The sequence below is a fragment of the Neovison vison genome, chromosome 9, assembly GCF_020171115.1.
Source record: "Neovison vison isolate M4711 chromosome 9, ASM_NN_V1, whole genome shotgun sequence".
Lineage (NCBI taxonomy): Eukaryota > Metazoa > Chordata > Mammalia > Carnivora > Mustelidae > Neogale > Neogale vison.
This window is the reverse complement of record NC_058099.1, coordinates 8,228,615-8,246,035: the sequence shown is the minus strand read 5'-3', so window position 1 is coordinate 8,246,035 and position 17,421 is coordinate 8,228,615. Positions and strand designations below refer to the sequence as shown.

Here is a 17,421-nt window from a genome sequence, read left to right as displayed (position 1 = left end):
TGGAGCCCAACTCATGGCTTGATCTCATGACCCTGAGATCTTGACCTGAGCTGAAATCAAGAGTCAGATGCTCTGGGGTGCCTGGGTGGTTCAGTTCATTAAGCATCTGCCTTCATCTCAGGTCATGATCCCAGGGTCCTAGGATCGAGCCCCATGTTAGGCTCCTGCTTCTCCCTCTCTCTGCTGTTCCCCCTGCTTATACACTGTCTCTCTTTGTCAGATAAATAAATAAAATCTTAAAAAAAAAAGAGAGGGACAATTAACCGACTGAGCCCCTCAGGAGCACCTTTAATCCACTATTTTTAATAGCTGCATAATACTCCAGAATCTGGATATATTTTCATATATATTCCATATGTATTTTTTTCATGGTCTCTTATATTGTTTATTCTCTTATATTATTTTTCTCATGGTCTCTTATATTGTTTCCAGATTTTTACTACTGCAGATAATGGCAGTGAATATCTAATTTTCTATCTGCATCTAAATGTAGATCTATATATAAAGTCTCCTTGTGTTCCAGTGCTCTGCTTTCTGTAGATGTAGGGATTATTGTGTCAATAGTATGCTCATTTCACTTTTTAGGAGATAATATCTAAATGCAATGCTTGATTTTGGATCAAGAAAAAATTGTTATAAAAAAGTTTTGGGATATTTAGCGAATTTTGAATGTGGAGTGTACTATTAGATGTTACTATTAGATGTTACTAATAGTAACATTAGTTATGTTACTAGTAGATGTTAGATGTTACTGTTTTAGCAATGTAAGTTTCCTGAATGTAATAATTTTATCATTATGTAAGAGCATGTTCTTGTTCTTGGGAAATAATATGCTGAAAGGTTTAGGAGTGAAGAGTCATGGTATCTGCATTTTCTTCTTGAGTGGTTCTGAAAAAAATGTGTATGTATAATTACATACATGGAGATAAAGCCAGTGAGGCAAGATGTTAATTAGTGAAGCTAGGTGGAAGGTTATAGAATCCATCATTCTATTCCTGCAACTTTTTATAAGTTTGGCTTTTCAAAAAAAAACTTTTTGAATGGTTTACTGCCAGATTGCTTTCCAAAAAGAACAGAGCAGTCCCTAGTCCTGTCGCTCCTGACGGCGCCGATGGACGACAAATGGCATCTTCCTGTTTAATTTGCATTTCCTTGACTACGATTCTAAATTTGCCAGACACATGGTTCCTGTGGCTCTAGTAGAAGTAGGAATATATATCTCTGGAGCTGATTGCCTTTTGTTCCGTGAGCCCTCCTGGTCAGGCATTGGTGGAGTGATCTCTAAATGCAAATTTAAAAATATTTTCTGTTATAAAATATACCACTAATTTGCCAACAGCTTCCCTTGTTTATTTTGGGGGTTTGAGAGCCTTTATATAAGGTTGTGGCTGGGAAAAAGGGATTTAGTCACCAGTGTTAGAGAAACACTATTCTCAACATATGCAGGAAACATTTTTTTGTTTCCTTTTTGGTTGTGTAGCTTTCATTTACCTACACAGAACTACGTCTTTCTTTAGGGCCACGTTGTGAAGTGCTTCAGTAGGTCTCTCCCTTCTGAAGTCTTCACCTCAGCAGAAGTGTTTTGTAGTATGTGGAGATTAGCCATTTCCCTAAAAAGCCTGAATTTTTAGGGGGCCCCGGATAAGAAAGAAGGAGGTGGGCGAAGAAGTTAGGATTAAGGAAGGCATCTCCAGCATGACTAGCTTCACTGGGCGTCCTGTAGTCAAGCTTTATTTCCCAGTGGAAGGAGAAACCATTGAGAGACGTGCTTGTGAGTGCGCTCCTCAGCCCGAGGACGGGTGCCTCGCTGTGGTGGGTTTCGGTCATTCATTCCTTCACTCACTTGTTGTTTTTGTTTAAATTCCAGTTAGTTACCATACAGTGGAGTGTTAGTGTCAGGTGTACGATGTAGAGATTTAACACTTCCATACAACTCATCGTGACAAGTGCTGCTGGTAGACAAGATGGCCGCATTTCTGTGGGGGCTGCACCACACCCCTCGGAAATGCCCTTTCTCTCCAGGGAGCCGGGGCCTCTCCCCTGCAGTCATGGTCATCTCCTGAGGCCGAGAGCTGCTATGAAGGGAGATGGGACCTAACTTCCCTCAAGCTCCGACTCCTACCCACACCCTCCCTTTCTGGTAAAACTGCCTACTTTGGAGTGCCTACACTTCCTGGGAAGGACTGCTCGTCAGCAACCTCTCCATGTGTGTTTGGCTTTGTAGTAAAATGTCATGAAATTTATAATCCGGTGATTTTACCTATGTATCGACATATTCTTGTTCTGGACTCTGCATCTTTTTGGTCAGAATTGAAAGGATAGAAGTGGGAGAGTCTTCTGAAAACCCTCAGATTGTGGGTTTGGAACCAGCCAGTCTATTTTAAGTTTGGAGACCTCTCTTGTTGTTTATTTTATTTTATTTTATTTTTTAAAGGTTTTATTTCTTTATTTGACAGAGAGAGATCACAAGTAGGCAGAGAGGCAGGCAGAGAGAGAGGGAGGAAGCAGGCTCCCTGCCGACCAGAGAGCCCGATGCAGGGCTCCATCCCAGGACCCTGAGACCATGATCTGAGCTGAAGGCAGAGGCTTTAACCCACTGAGCCACACAGGCACTCCATTTATTTTGAATAAAACACCTGAATACATATTCTGACTTAGGGGCTGAGCAGGGATTTAGGATACTCAAAACTTGGACCATCGCAAAAAAATGTGAAATGTAAAGCCACTATTTTAATAAACCATTTGGAACTTCAGTAGCTAACCCTAGAAGTGACGGCAGGATGGAGAGGAAGTTTTCTCATTTTCACATTAGCAGACTTTTGGTTCTTGTCGTAAATGACATTGCAAACATCCTGCTAGTTCTCCCAGATAGGGAGTAAACTTGAACCATGGCAGCGATTTCCAAGGCCTTCTGAGCTTTCAGCGTGAATCTCCTGTTTTCACAAGGCCTTTCTGTTCCCCAGGATGGCAGAATTAATCCAAATGTGAGGGGGCTTGGCTAGCAATCTCCATGGGTCTGGCAGGAGAAATGCCAGTGTGTTTACACTGCCTGGGGCATAGCTCTGGGCCAGACACCAGACCTGCAGGCCTCCTGGCCTTAGTTGTCCCTTGATGCCCACCAGATCCACCTTGTGATGATGTCCACTGCTTCCTTTGCCACTGAGGGTTAGACCCAGAGGTAGAAGGGCTCAGTTTCCAAGTGCTTCTTTATTCCTGCTGCCTCTGCTGTCTCTCTGCTGAGCTTCTGTTAGTGGCAGCGCTGGCCCCTTGGAGGGGACGAAGAGGCCATCCGCAGAAGCACCTGCTTGTTTCCCTCTCCTGCTCAGCCCTGACGATAGTATGCTTTGGCCTGCATCCTGTGCTGCTCGGGAATCCAGTGGTCTTGGACCACCTCTAAATTAGCCAAGAGACGACCACAATTCTGCACCTGAGCCCTGGATTGTGGTTACACTTGATGTACTGTGTGTGTTGCCATTTTCCTAATGTTGTCTTGAAATGAGGCTTTTTTCATGACTATTTGTTGACTTAAGTAAGAGCCTCCTTTAAGAGCAACTTTGATGCTTGAATATTCAAACAAATTAACAGTTCCCTTATTTCATATATTGGTCAGGAACCGTAAGTTCACATGCCAATACGTGAGCCCATCTGTGTGACTTCACATATATATGGTGTAGAAGTATGAATACAGAAACACACACGTGCACACAGTTGACCCCTGAGCACAGGTTTGGACTGTGTGGGTCCACTTATATACAGATTTTTTTTTATAAATACAGTACTGTAAATGCATTTTCCCTTCCTTATGATTTTCTTAATAATATTTGCCTTTCTCTAGCTTATGTTTTTGTAAGATTACAGTTTATAATTCATCTAACATACAAAATGTGTCACTCAACTGTTGATGTTAGCAGTAAGGCCTCTGATTAACAGTAGGCTGTTAGTAGTTAAGTTTTTGGGAAGTCAAAAGTTATATTCAGACTTTATTTTATTTTTTTAAAGATTTATTTATGTTACAGAGACAGAGTATGTGAGTATGGAGGGTCAGAGGGAGAGGAGTAGAGAGAGAGAAGCAGACTCTTTGCTGAGCACAGAGCCTGACATAGAGCTTGATCTCACAACCCTGAGATCATGACCTGATCCTAAATCAAGAATCAGTTGCTTAACTGTCTGAGCCACTCAGGCATCCTGAGAAGCAGATTTTAGACCATGGAGGGTTGGCATCCCTAATCCCCATGTTGTTCAAGGGTCCACAGTATATAGATAATCTTTGTGAAAACTCAAGATAGGAGGTGCAGAATGCCTGGCACCTGACAGGTAATCTGTCTTTCTGTCTCTCTCTCTGCATATATGTATGTGCACAGATGCACATGCTCTTATGCGTGTATATATGTGTGTATATACACACACATGCATATCTAGAGAGCACCTCTCAGATGCCAGGCATTCTGCACTTCTGCTCTTGAATTTTCCCAGGGATCCTATAAGACAGGGATTACGGTCATCATTTCCTAGATGTGGCACCTGAGTCTAGGAGAGGTTAAACCGCGTGTCAAAGAACATACTACTCATGTTAAGCAGTGATATCCAGACACGCACTCAAGCCCTGGTGATTTCAGAGCCCCTGTTCGTTCCACTGCATCACAGCAACTCCTTTGACCTGTGGGCCATGAGCAGGGTGTCTGATTGAGTTAGGAGGCATCCAAATGCCCTTGGTTCTCCTTTGCCTGGCCTATCACAGACATGTCTATTAACTGACACCGGGCATTCCAGGTGACATATGGAGATGGGCAGATCATGAGCCGTCAGCTCGGTGCACGCCTTGCCCGGAAAAGATTGTCAGCAATGGTGCTTTCTCTTACTATTGCATGATGAGCAGCTAACAGTGGGAACAGCCTTTAACTAGATGTGTATTTTCTGTATTTACAACATTAGTGCTTCGCAAGCTAGCTGCGGTAAAGGGCCAGTTTTTTTTCATTTCCCATCTGTTGAGGACTGATATTTAAAAAAAAAAAGTTAAATTAAAAAAAAAAAATAAAAACGTTGTGGCAATTTGTTATTAAAGTTCCCAAATGCTTGTTCTCAAATTCTGTAGTTATCTCATTGTGGGCTGGCTGGCGGAATAAATAGTTTGCGGTCGAGCACTGGTCCCAGGGTGCATCTCGAGTAGCACTCTACTGTATAATTTAGAGGAGGCTTAGACTTCAGAAGAAATGTACAATTTCTATAAGCCACAGTTTCTTTAAAATTTAAATTTAGAGTAATAGATAGTGTCTCTGTTTAGCATTCTATTTAATATTGCGTCTACAATTTTTTTAAATCACAAAAGTAATTCATGCTTGAAACAGAAACTCAAATAGGACAAAAATATCCAAACTAAAAACGTTCCCCTTGATCTCCGTCCCACTCTCCAAATGACTGTCATCAATTTTCAAATTGGGAGTTTGTCTCACATTAAAGAAAGAGGGGTGTGGGGTGAGGGTTTATGAGGGGGGAGGGATGGGAGAGGCATTTTAGAAACTTTTTATTCTATTCTTTCTTGATTTTTATTTCAAGGGAGAATGTGTTATTACTCCGTGTGGATTCAAATTTATCTTTGATTTCCAGCATATTCTAACGCTGATTCTCTTTTGTTGCAGAGCCAGATCACGTTAATGGACATACCTGTGTTTAAAGCCATCCAGCCGGAGGTCTGTACTTTGTCCTTCAAATTGTTCTAAACACTGTGGCTGGGAAGGGGAAATTTAGTCAGCCAAGTTTGAACGACTCTTGGTTTCTCTCTTGAAGTCTCTATAAACACATTGTTGATTTAAGCCCGTATTAAAGAGTGCATCCAGGAGCTTCTCATTCTTGAAGGTGCTCATTCTTTGAGCCCGGTGTTTGGGTTCTGCAGAGAATGTCAGTGGGTCTGGTCCATTCTGGCAGGGCTGGAGGCAGGTGGTGCCCAAGGCCTCCAAGCCTGGGCCAGGCTTTCCCGCACTGATTCCGTTTCCCAGGCTCCTCCCATCGAGAATGGTCGCTGTTGAGAACGGGATGTGAGGGAATGTTTTTCTGGAGAGCTTTCTTTTTGTTGATCCCAAATTCTGGTGGTTGCCTTGTTTCTGATTTTGAAACCAGTTGCCACAGCAAAACATACACATATTTACATTAAGAGCATATGTACATTTTTAGAAACAGCATGTTCAATAGAGAGAAAAAAGTTGGTTTTGGTCTTTAAAAATATCCTGGAAATGTTTAGTAGTTGATAACAAGGCTTTAGAGTTGTTTTAGTTAGGGTTCTTTTTGTTGTTGTTGGCAAGTAATAGAAATCCATTTCAAAGTAGCTGAATAGGCGGAAGAGGAGTTTATTGTGGGGATAAAGGGACACTTTATGGAATCCCTGAGCATGGAGTTCAGGCAGCTGGAGAGCCACTGAGACGTAAGCTGTCTCGGCCTCTGGTCTCTGCTTTGTCTTCTCTTTGCTTTCCTGCCTTCTTTCCTGTCTGTTCACGTGGTCCAACCTGGTGCTCCGAGGGGCTTGCATTTACCTGATCCTTCTCTAGGCCCCCTTCCAGACTTGAGACCAGCAGCTTTCAATCCAGCCTGGTGGAGCCACGTGACTCGTGCTGGCTCACGACCCCGGCCAGGAGTATGTGGTCAAGACGAGCAAGCACAGCCGAGGGGATCCAGTCTGGCGGATGGGGTGCACGTGTTAGAGAAGAGGGGTGTTCGTGGGGTGATAAGCCAGAAAGTGTCTGCTGTAACCATGGTGGGAATTCCAGAGCTCTCTGACATGCAGCCCTTCCTCTCATAGTATGGTAGCTGTTAAGGCTTTGAGAAAAGCAGCATATTTTAATACAAAGCCAGACAAAGGACCCAGGCCTTCTGAGAGCTGGCATCTAACCTACTGCAAATTAAGAGGAAGCTAGTACTTCTAGCTGCGCTCAGCATTTATGCGAAGACGTGGCAGTGATTTGCAGGACTGTGTGCGCGCGCGCACGTGTGCTGTGCTCATCGGGTTTGGGGAGCAGAGCTATGTTTGCTGTTTTGAATTGGCTGACTTCTAATCTTTTGCTATTATCTTCTAACGTGAGATTACCCAGTCTTTCTAATTAAAAATAAATAAATAAATAAAACAACTCTACCTCTTGGAGACATTTAGGGGTGTAATTGTGTGATGGTTGCTTTAGTTTTCCGCTTGAACTTATTTGTGATCATGTTCTATGCTGAACTTTGCTCTGGAGCTCTTTAGACATGTGGATCTTTATTCTTTGTCCTGAGCATCTGAGAGAGGAGCCCTGCTCGCCATGAGCCCTGAATCCTGAACCTGCGTGTGCCCAGGGACTCTGGCCTGGCTGCTCAGGCTCATTGTAGGAGGGAAGATGGTGGGGAGCTCTTTAGAGGCACAGCTAGGGGCAGACCAAGGCTTTCCCCCAGGACACTGAGGTTTGGAAGGTGTCTCAACCAAGACATATCTTGTTTCAAATTATGATAAGACATTAAGGTGGAAATGTTTTGCTTTCACGATTTTTGCTTGGATCTGTGGTTGTCAGTTGTGGCTGCATATCAGAATCACCTGGCAGCCTTTGAAACGCGGGGTGCCCAGGTTCCACCCTCAACCGTTGAATCTGGATCTCTGGGTCAGGGCCTGGAGCCCAGACAAAGTTACCATTTGTAGAAAGTTTTGTAGAAAGTTACCAGGTGATTCTGATAGAGAATGAGGATTAAAAACTGATTCCTTTGAGGTATCTGGAGAATCCCCAAACTTGAATGTCTTGGATCTATATTAGCTAAAAATAGAAGAGTTTGCTCCTCATTGTCATTGTCAAAACTGTGGTTAAAAGGAGGATCCTGGGAGCTGCCTCAGCTTTTTTGCTGTTGTTATTGTTGGTAGCAGACTGAGACTTGGAGTTTTTCTTCTTGATGATGCCTGCCATGTTGTGGCTGGACCACCCCAGAGTTGGAGGGATATGAATAAAGGACAGTTACAAGTTCAACAAGATTACCTAGGAAGAAGAAGCCAGCATCTGAGAGCAAGGTAGACACCATGTGTCACCTGTGCTCCCAGAAGATCAGGAAGTCTGTGGACTGTGCCTTTCAGTGCCACCTGTGCATCAGACTCAGCTGGGGAGCTCTGTAAAGAAATGCAGATGCCTGGCTCCATCCTTGGAGATGTGGATCCCATAGGGTTAGAGAGGGACCGGGCATCTCTGTTTCAGTGAGTTGTAGCCACTTTTCTTTTTGATATGTAAATTGTCCTGTATTTAGCCAGTGGGAGCCCTGTCATGTCACCACCTGTATCCTCTTAGCGAGGTCTCCTGGTATGGATGGCTTCCTTGCTCTTTGGCACCACGAGCTGTATCAACATTACGTCATACGACTCCTGCTGTAGACCTGGAATCGGGTGTGCCTTCAGGGTCCTGGTTTCTTTTGCTGGAGATGAATATTCAGAAACCATAGTCTGGGTGAAAGGACGCTCCGGAGAGGAGGTTGCAGTTGCTTTTAGGCCCTTTTGGTGGCCAGGGTGAAGAAATGCCTGTTTTTTCAAAGGAGAAGTCCTGGCGTACCTGGGTGGCTCAGTTGGTTGAGTGTCTGATGTAGTTTCTGCTCAGGTCATGATCTTGGGGTCATGGGATTGAGCCCCGTGTTGGGCTGTGTGCTCAGCGTGGAGCCTGCTTGGGATTCTCTCTTTCCCTCTCCCTCTGCCTGCTTGTGTTCTCTCTCTCTCTCTCAAAAAGTAATAAAAAATAAAAGGAAAAATCAGGAGTTCATAATGAGGGTAGATGGTGTTCTTTCTCCGCATTCTTCCTTCCCTCTTCATCCTAGTCATGACTTCCCTGTGGGTGGTGTTTGTTTCTCATCCTGTTGACTCTGGGCTTGGCCCTGTGCCTTGGGCATAAGTGACCGCGTGGCACGTGGTGAGTGAGAGACATGACCGGCCCTCCTGGGACTCCCACTCTCCGTGATATGTGGGTCGCTGTTGCTTGTTTAGCCTGAGTCCGCAAATGCGGATGTCATAGATGACCTGAACCGAACCCAGAGCCTGAATTCCAGCCTAACCTGTCCCCGCCCCGGTGAGCCCAGCAGAGATTGACTGAACTGCAGCCCTTCTACCGACCCCTGAGTGTGAAATAAATATTGCTGTTGTAAGCCTCTGAGATTTGAGGGTTGTTTGTTATATCACATTATCTTGTTGGCATGTGACTGACACAATGTTGATCTTTCCAACTCAAATCTAACATTACAGTGTTGGGAGCTTAACTCCTTTGATTTTTGTATGATTTCTTTTACAGTGACAGTTTTGGTTTCTAACAACATTAAATAATTGCATTTTTGTACTATCTCATCATATATATGTGTGTGTGTATGTGTGTGTATGTATAGACACATACACACACACAGTAGTTTAAAAATGATAATATTGGTATTAATATTAGCCAGCAGACTACAGATTGCAGTTTAGCATTTCTTTGCAGTTCTGTTTGTCTTCAGTACCTTTTCTTCTCATCTACCTCCCCCGTACCACTTTCACACCCACATGGGCCCCCCTTCTTGACTTCCTTAAAAGGCTTTTGGAAGCACCAGGAGAGAAAAGGAGGGCTATGCTCCCTCGGCTCTGGAGTCTGCCTCCCGAGAGACCCTGTTGGATCCCAGTGCCTGGAACGCAGTGGATACTCAATATTTGTTGAATGAGTGGAGAAGGAATGAATGGGAGACGCACAGGAGCAGAATGTTATCTGGCTGTGTTTAGGCTCATTGCCAAGGGTGGGGGTGGGTGGGCCAGTTGAGGGAACATTATTACCAGGGTGCCGGTTTTGTGGTGGAACCGCTTCCCCCAAAACAGGGGTTTTGCCTGGTGAGCTCAGCCTTTGAAGATTCCAGTTTCCAAATGCTGTTGATAACTGAGGGTAGAACTGTGGCTTCTGCTTATTTCTGCGAGGGAGACCGCAAGAGCGTCGTCGCAGGGCTTAGAGGAAGCTTGGCAGACGGTGAGTTAAGGATTGGCAGAGAACAAGGAAAATGGAAGTTAGCAAGTAGAGAACCATAACTGCCCCGTTCCCCGGTGACTCTGACAAGTGACCAGTTTTATCAAGCACTGGCAAGTTAATGCAGATACAGCCTCACAGCATAATGGCTCACAGCTGGGTTTAGCTTCTATGCGGTGGCCCAGAACCATCACCACCGTAGTAGATTCCTGGCTGCCGGGTCTCGGGCTGAAGGAGGTCTTCCTGAGGGGTCCCCACCTGAGGTGGTGGCAACCTTATGTGGTACATTTGTGGGGTGGCATTGTTGTCCCCACCAGTATTCCCTCCCACATCTGTCGTTATGCCCAAACTCTCAGCCCATGGAACTAAAGGCCCAGCTGTTTCTCAGAGGCATTGGAAGTCTCAGAACTGGTTTTGTCATTGGTTTCGATGTCAACCGGGAGCAGTGTCAAGGGGGACCTACCGTTCTTAGAAGGTGCTGAAAATGAGCATGGGCTGCGCGTCCCTCCACCTAGGGCTCTGTCCACACTGGGCCAGCGGGTCTGCTCACCAGATCGGTGCTCAGGAGCAGGGGCTCGTCTGACAAAGCCAGGGGTGGGGCCTGGCCCCACCCTGAAGAGCTCGGACTTCGGACAAGTTGTTCATTCTCTTTATGCTTCCATTTTCTTGTGTAAAGTGGGGGAAATCACAGTTTTTACCTTACAGTGGGTGTGAGAAAGCTCAGTAGCAGGCAGTCAGTTCCTGATGGCTTGTGGCTGTTTGCCCTCACTGGTGCCCAGTTCGAAGAGGCTGTGACTGTTACGGCCGGGCGGTCGTGCTCAGCAGAACACGCAGTAGTGCCCGTGTGGGGCAGCTGGCCCCGAGGAGGTGGGGCTTTCAATAGCGGAGTGGGTAAGAGCCCTCTTCCTGGAATCCCTGAGGTCTGAGCTCCCATCCTGGTCCCTGGAGGGCCTTCGGGAAGCTGTGGTCTAGGTGAAGACTCACACCACGGTGCCCCAGGACCCTGCGGACATTGCTGGAGTCTCTCTGCCTTGGAGTTGGCACATTGGCACTGAGCCTTGAAGGCTGAAATGGACTGTATTTTATGGGTGGTTTGGGGAAGGGGATGGGAATTAGGAAGAGCATTTCAGGCAGAGTGAGTAACTCATTGAAAAGGCGGATAATATATTTAGTGAGATTTAATACTACTTTAGGTGCCGGGTGGCTGGAGAGAAGAAAGGCGAGCCTGCTGCTCTCTCAGTTCTGTGCTCCTCAGGGGTCCCATTGCCAGGGCTGTTGGCATAGTAAGGGCTTACCAGAAGTCACTGTGTCATTCTCTTGCCCACTGGCAGCCGGGGGCATGCAGGGTCACAGAGGCACGTGGATGGGTGTCCAGTGGGCCTGAGTATGAAGGAAATGAGCCTTAGTGGTACCAAATAAAGCTTCTCTGTGTGCCTGTGTTTTTCCCAGTTTTTGCTGCCTTCCCCACTGCCGAGGCCCCTGTAGTGACTGACCTTCACTCGCTCACTCTCGTTCACTCATCAGTCTGCTGGGCTGCGTGCTGGGAGACACAGATGAGGGGGACACAGGGACACAATCCAGCGAGGGAGGAACAGCGATGTGAACAAACAGTAGACGGGAGGTATCTGGGGACGTAGAGATGTCAAGAAGAGTGGGTGGTAGGGATGGGCAGGAAGCAGAGCTCTACGTTGTTGGATTCCGGGATCCACTGAAGGATTTAAAAAAGGGAGTAACATGGGCAGGTTGTATTTTAGGAAGTTCATTCTCAGTGCTGGAGACAGAACCAACTGGACTCGAGACCGATTAGGTGCTTTGTAATAGTGTGTGGGGGGCTGGGGGGGCAGCCCCGGAGAAGAGAGAGCCTGGCTTTAGGCTGGTTATGAAGGCAGCTGTGAGGCCCGAGACAAGAAGAAACAGGAGAAAAGGGAGTGGACTGTGCGTTCAGGGCATAGAAGGAAGGGCAGTGGGGAGAGAGGGAGACGGAGGAAGTGGCTTCAGAGGCAGGAGGAGGCACAGGGAGCCTGGAAGCAGAGCAGGGGCGTCAGGAATGTTTACCCTGGGGGAGGGAGGCCGGAAGGGCTGGAGAGGGCTGATGGCCTGGAAGACTCAAGAAGGAGTGAGGGACCAGAGGTCAAGCAGGAGGCAAAGCAACAGATTTGGTTTGGAGTCAGAGAACGAGCCGGAGGCCAGGAGGTGATCGAGGGAGAATGATGGCAGAGTGTAGGGTCTGGGAGGTGGGGAGGCTCCGGAGACTTGACGGGAGGAGGCTCTGCCTTTGGGGAGCTGCAGTGCGAGCACGATGAAGGTCTCTCCTGGGGGAGGCGGGGGTATGGTGTGACCCAGGGGTGAAAAGGCACACCACCCAGTTGAGGGATGCCCCTGGCTCTGATGACTGTGGGCCTGAGCCAAAGGCACGGGTGCTGACAGCAACGAGGCGGGGAGATGGAGGTGCCAGGAGGTAGCCTGGGCTCCTCCAGAAGACAGCTGAGGGCCTAGACTAGCCACATGAGGTAGGGGACCAGCGTGTCACCAGCACCTGCCCCCAGGTTTCAGGGTACGGACCGGGAGCTCATAGTTAGGGGAGGGCTGGCAGGGGTGGGCTTGCAGTCCTCTGCTGTCCTCACTGTGGCCCCGGCGGGGAAGCTGAGGCTGAGAAAGGCCAGTGGCTTCGAATGAGGAAGGGAGTAGCATTAACGAATGTCTGGGGACGAAGAGGCTTTCTCCGGAGAGAGCTTGCCTCCCTGAAGGGCACTTACTCTAGAGAGGTTTGGCTTCAGTGAACCTTTCTGCCTCAGGGCTTGAGGCCTCTGAGCGAGACGCCACCAGCCTGTGCTGCTTTGCGGAGGGGCTGGCCTGTAGGAATGGCAGGCTCCCTGCTGAAGTTCGCCATTTCCTCCGGGCCGCATGACACGTCGCAGTGCGGGAAAACACTGCCTGTGGGTTCAGGAACCTGACCCTCTGGCCTTTTGTCTGGATGCTGGGTCGCCTGCTCTGAAGAAGCGGGCATTCCAGAAAGCCGAGGTCAGTGTTGGCTGTCAGACAAACCCTGTGTCTTTGCTGCTCCTTGGAATCACAGTGTTTGGCCCTAGGAGCAGGGAAGTTCATTGCCAGCAGGCAGTTATTTGTAAAGAGGAGATCGGTTTCGATGACATCATGAAAACCCCTCTCTCAGGTCACATGCTGGGCAGTTTTCTCAGACCATTTATCTCCCTCCACTACCCCAGCCTGGCCTGGGTCTCTGCCACCACTCCTCCGATCACATGTCCCCGCACTTCATCTTGCTTCCCTACCTCCTTTCCGCAACCAGGGACATCTCTCTAAAGCCGCAGTCTGACCCTGTCCTGCCTAGACCCCTCGGAGGCTCCGCACTGCTCCTCGGACAACAGCTCCTTTACTCTGCCGGCCAGGCGGCGTGAGGGGCCCGCAGCAGACCTCCCAGCCTCAGCCAGCCCAAGCCTGCTGCTCCGTGCCGCCCACAGCCTCCCTGGCCCAGCCTCCCCGGTCCCGCCTGTGCCCCCCACCGTCTTGCCATCCATCCGCAGAGGTGGAGGGAGCAGCCGGGAGCACTAGACTGGGGGCTGCACGCGTTCCCCTCACGCTCGCCGTAGTGTCTCCTGCTTGCCGTGCGTAGCACTTTTCACTGTTGTACTGCAATGCCATGACTTTCAAAAGTTGGAATAATTAGTTATTTCCAGTCTGGCTGCCTCCTCAGTTATAAACTCCATGGATACGGGGACCTTGCCAGTACTGTTCCCTGCATATCCTGTGACCCAGCACGGTGCCTGATGCTGTTGTTACTTAATAAATACATTTGGGATGTGGCAGTGATAATAATGATAAGATCTCATCGAATCCTCATCACTTCTGTGCTCCAGTGCCTCCCTTGGCACTGAATTAGGTAGTAGGTAGGACCTACCTGCTGCCTAGGGGGTGGTCCAGGTGCTTCCTGTTGGGGCCAAGATGTGCTCATGAGGCTCCCACGAGGCTTAATGGCGCTGAAGTTCGCACCGGAAGCCTGAGCAGCTGCCTCTCTCAGTGACCGCTCCGAGTTGGCATTTGTTACTTGCTTTTCATTTCCTGATAGCTGCTCTCCCCATTGTAGTGACTTCTTGTCACAGTGGAAACAAGTAGAAAAGGCTTCTCCCCACCTCCACTCATGATGGAGGGAAGGGTTGGAGTCCCTCCCTGAGCCCCAGAAAAACACTTGTCTGAAGGGTGGGGAGAGCCACCGGGACAGGACTCAGGTCTGGCTGCAGACATAGGCCAGCAGCATATTTGATCCAATGAAACGCACACTTTGTACCTTCAGACTCATTTTTCCCCTCTTCTTGGGTGTGGATAGGACAATAGTGCTGGTTAGAAACCAAATTTCCTTTTAAATGAATTAATAACATAAAACAGAACCTTTGGTGAACAGCTGTTTTTATCCTTGGGGACTTGGCGCCTGGTTGTGATTTTGTCTGCAAGGAGAACAAGGTTCATGTGGACTGTGTGTTAAGAGCAGCTGTCTAGTTCCAGGCAGTTTGATGTGACTGGAGGTCCCTGAGCTTCAGGGGCAGGAAGGTCTGCATTTGCAGCCCCGCTCTGCTACACTCTAGCTGTGCGACGGTTCCAGGTTCCTGCACGTTTCCGTATCAGTAAAGTAGAAATGATGCCTGTCCCAGGCAGACGGCCCAGCACGTGGCAGAAACTCACAAGGTATTTCTTCTCTTTTGAGAGAAGTCAGGGACGTGGCAAGGAGAAAAGGAACAACAGTGCTAATAAGTCAAGCTTAGAGGGACCATGGGCCAGCAATGTGTCAGGCTCTCCGAGGGAAGGATGCTCTGTGTCACTGCTGTGGTCCTTTACTCCAGGCACATTTTTTTTTAAAATTTTATTTATTTGTTTGGGAGAGAGCAAGAGAGAGCATGAGTTGCGGTGGCAGGGAGTAAGCACAGGGAGAGGGAGAAGCAGACTTCCCGCTTAGCATGGAACGAACACGGGTTTCGATCCCAGAACCCCAAGATCATGAACGGAGGCAAAGGCAGATGCTTAACTCACTGAGCCACGTAGGTGCTCCGGCATGGTGCCACATTATAGGATCAATATTGTCAATACTTGTTGAATGAGTGAGAGGAAGATAGAAAAGTACTCCTGTATGGCCCAAAGCTTAAGAGCTTGGGGTCTGGAGTGAGAAGGATTAGGTGTGTTTCTGTGTGGCCACACTTGTCACCTACTGTCTCTTAGTCTCAGTTTCATTTCTCTAAAATGGAGATGATACTGTAACTACCTCAAAAATTGGACATGAGAACTGAATGAGATTTTTTTCCAGCTTCACTGAGGTGTAATTGATATATATGAATAAAGCCAAGAATTCGTTGAGTTTGTATGTATATATCTGTGAAACCAACCAAACGGAAACAGTAAACATACCTGTCCCCCAGAAAGTTTTCTCACACGCCTGGCAATCCCTCTCTCCCTTCCCACTCCCTCCACGGTCTTCTTGGAATCAAGTAGAATCAGTTCTTAAAATGTATTCTTCTATTTCAAAATTGTCTTGGTTATTCTAGTTCTTCCCATTTCCATATGAATTTAAAAATCAGCTTGTTAGCTTTACAAAAATGCTTGGTGTTCGGGCGCCTGGGTGGCTCAGTCAGTTAAGCCTCTGCCCTCAGCTGAGGTCATGATCTCAGGGTCCTGGGATCGAGTCCCGAATCAGGCTCCTTGCTCAACAGGGAGCTTCTCTCTCTACCTGGGGCTCCCCCTGCCTGTACGTTCTCTTTTTCTCTCTCTCTCTGACAAATAAGTAAATGAAATCTTAAAAAAAAAAAAAAAAAAGCCTGCTGTTGAATATGATCACATTGAATCTGTAGATCAGTCTGGGGACAGTTGACATCTTAACAATACTGAGTCCCCTGAACCATGAACACAGTGTGTGTATCCACACATTTAGATCTTCTTTAATTTGTTTTAGTAATCTTGTAGTTTTCAGTGTGCAGATCTTACACATCTTTTGTCAGATTGATTCCTAAGTGCTGCATTTTCTATGCTGCTGTTAATGTTATTTTATTTAAATTAAATTCCAACTGCTCATTCCTAGTTTATGGAAATAGAGAAATGTTTTAATTGGCCTTATATCTTACAAATTTGCTAAACTCACTTATTCTACTAGCTCTTTTGTAGGTTCTGTAGAATTTTCTACACAGATGATTTTTCTGTGAACCACACAGTCTTATTTCTTTGTTTCTAAACTAGGTGATTTTTATTTCACTGACTTGCCTCATTTGCTGGCCATAGTGTTGGTTAGAAGTGGTGGGAGCAGGTATCTTTGGCTTGTTTCTGGTCTTGAAGGAAAAGTCTTTCGTGGTTAAGGATGATGTTAGCTATCAGCTGTATGTTTTTCATTTGCCTTATATGTCTTTCATTTGCCTTGCCTTTTCATTTGCTTTATCAGGTTGAGGTTATTCCCCTCTGACCCTAATTTGCTAAGAATTTTCTGAGTGGATATAGGGTTTTATCAAATGTTTTTCCTGCGTCTGTTGAGATAACCATGATTTTTCTTTTTTGGTCTGTTACTGTGGAGAATTGCATGATTGATTTTTTTTTTTTTTTAATTTTCATTTATTTAGGGGCAGCTGGGTGGCTCAGTCGTTGGGCATCTGCCTTTGGCTCAGGTCATGATCCCAGGGTCCTGGAATGGAGCCCAGTATCAGGCTCCCTGCTCAGCAAGAGGCCTGCTTCTCCCTCTCCCACTGCTTATGTTTCCTCTCTTGCTATGTCTCTCTCTGTCAAATCTTTAAAAAAAAAAGATTTTATTTATTTGACAGAGAAACAGCAAGAGAAGGAGCACAAGCAGGGAGAGTGAGAGAGAGAAGCAGGCTTCCCTCTGTGCGACTCATGATTGATTTTTGAATGTTAAACCAACCTTGCGTTCCTGTTATAAACCCCATTTGGTCATGACATAGAATCCTTTTTGTATATTGTTGGATTCGATTTGCTAAAATTCGGTTAAGAATTTTTGTATCAGTGTTCATGAGGAATATTGGTTTATATTTTTCTTTTCATGTAAAGTATCTTTTTCTGGTTTTAGTATCAGTGTAACGCTGCTCGACTGACCGACCCACCTACCTGTCTGTCTTTCTATCTGTCTAACTAAGATAGCGTGTGTGCACAGATACATGCCCATGCAGTGGTGGGTAGGGGAGAGAGGGAGGGAGAGGCACCAGCGGACTCCATGCTGAGTGTGGGGCCTGACTCAGGTCTCGATCTCATGACCCTGAGATCCAGTTTAAGCTAAAATCAAGAGTTGGAAATTCAGCCAACTGAGCCACCCAGGTGCCCCATGCTGACCTCTTAAACTAAGTTGGGAAGCACTCTCTTTTCAGTTTTCCAGAAGAGTTTATGTAGAATTGGTATGATTTTTCTTAAATATTTGGTAGATTTGGCCAGCAGAGCTGTGAAGACCTGGGGTTTTCTTTGT

General features: G+C 46.8%; 1 protein-coding gene across 7 annotated transcripts in view; it reads left to right on the top strand.

The window, feature by feature from the left end:
* Nucleotides 1-17,421, top strand: part of RALGPS1 (Ral GEF with PH domain and SH3 binding motif 1) — a 273,218-nt gene that overhangs the window by 57,572 nt on the left and 198,225 nt on the right. For all 7 annotated transcript variants that reach the window (XM_044264877.1, XM_044264876.1, XM_044264880.1 and 4 more), the window contains exon 5: nucleotides 5,637-5,687. In XM_044264877.1, the coding sequence (XP_044120812.1) occupies nucleotides 5,637-5,687 (51 nt within the window). The remainder of the gene's footprint in view (nucleotides 1-5,636; nucleotides 5,688-17,421) is intronic.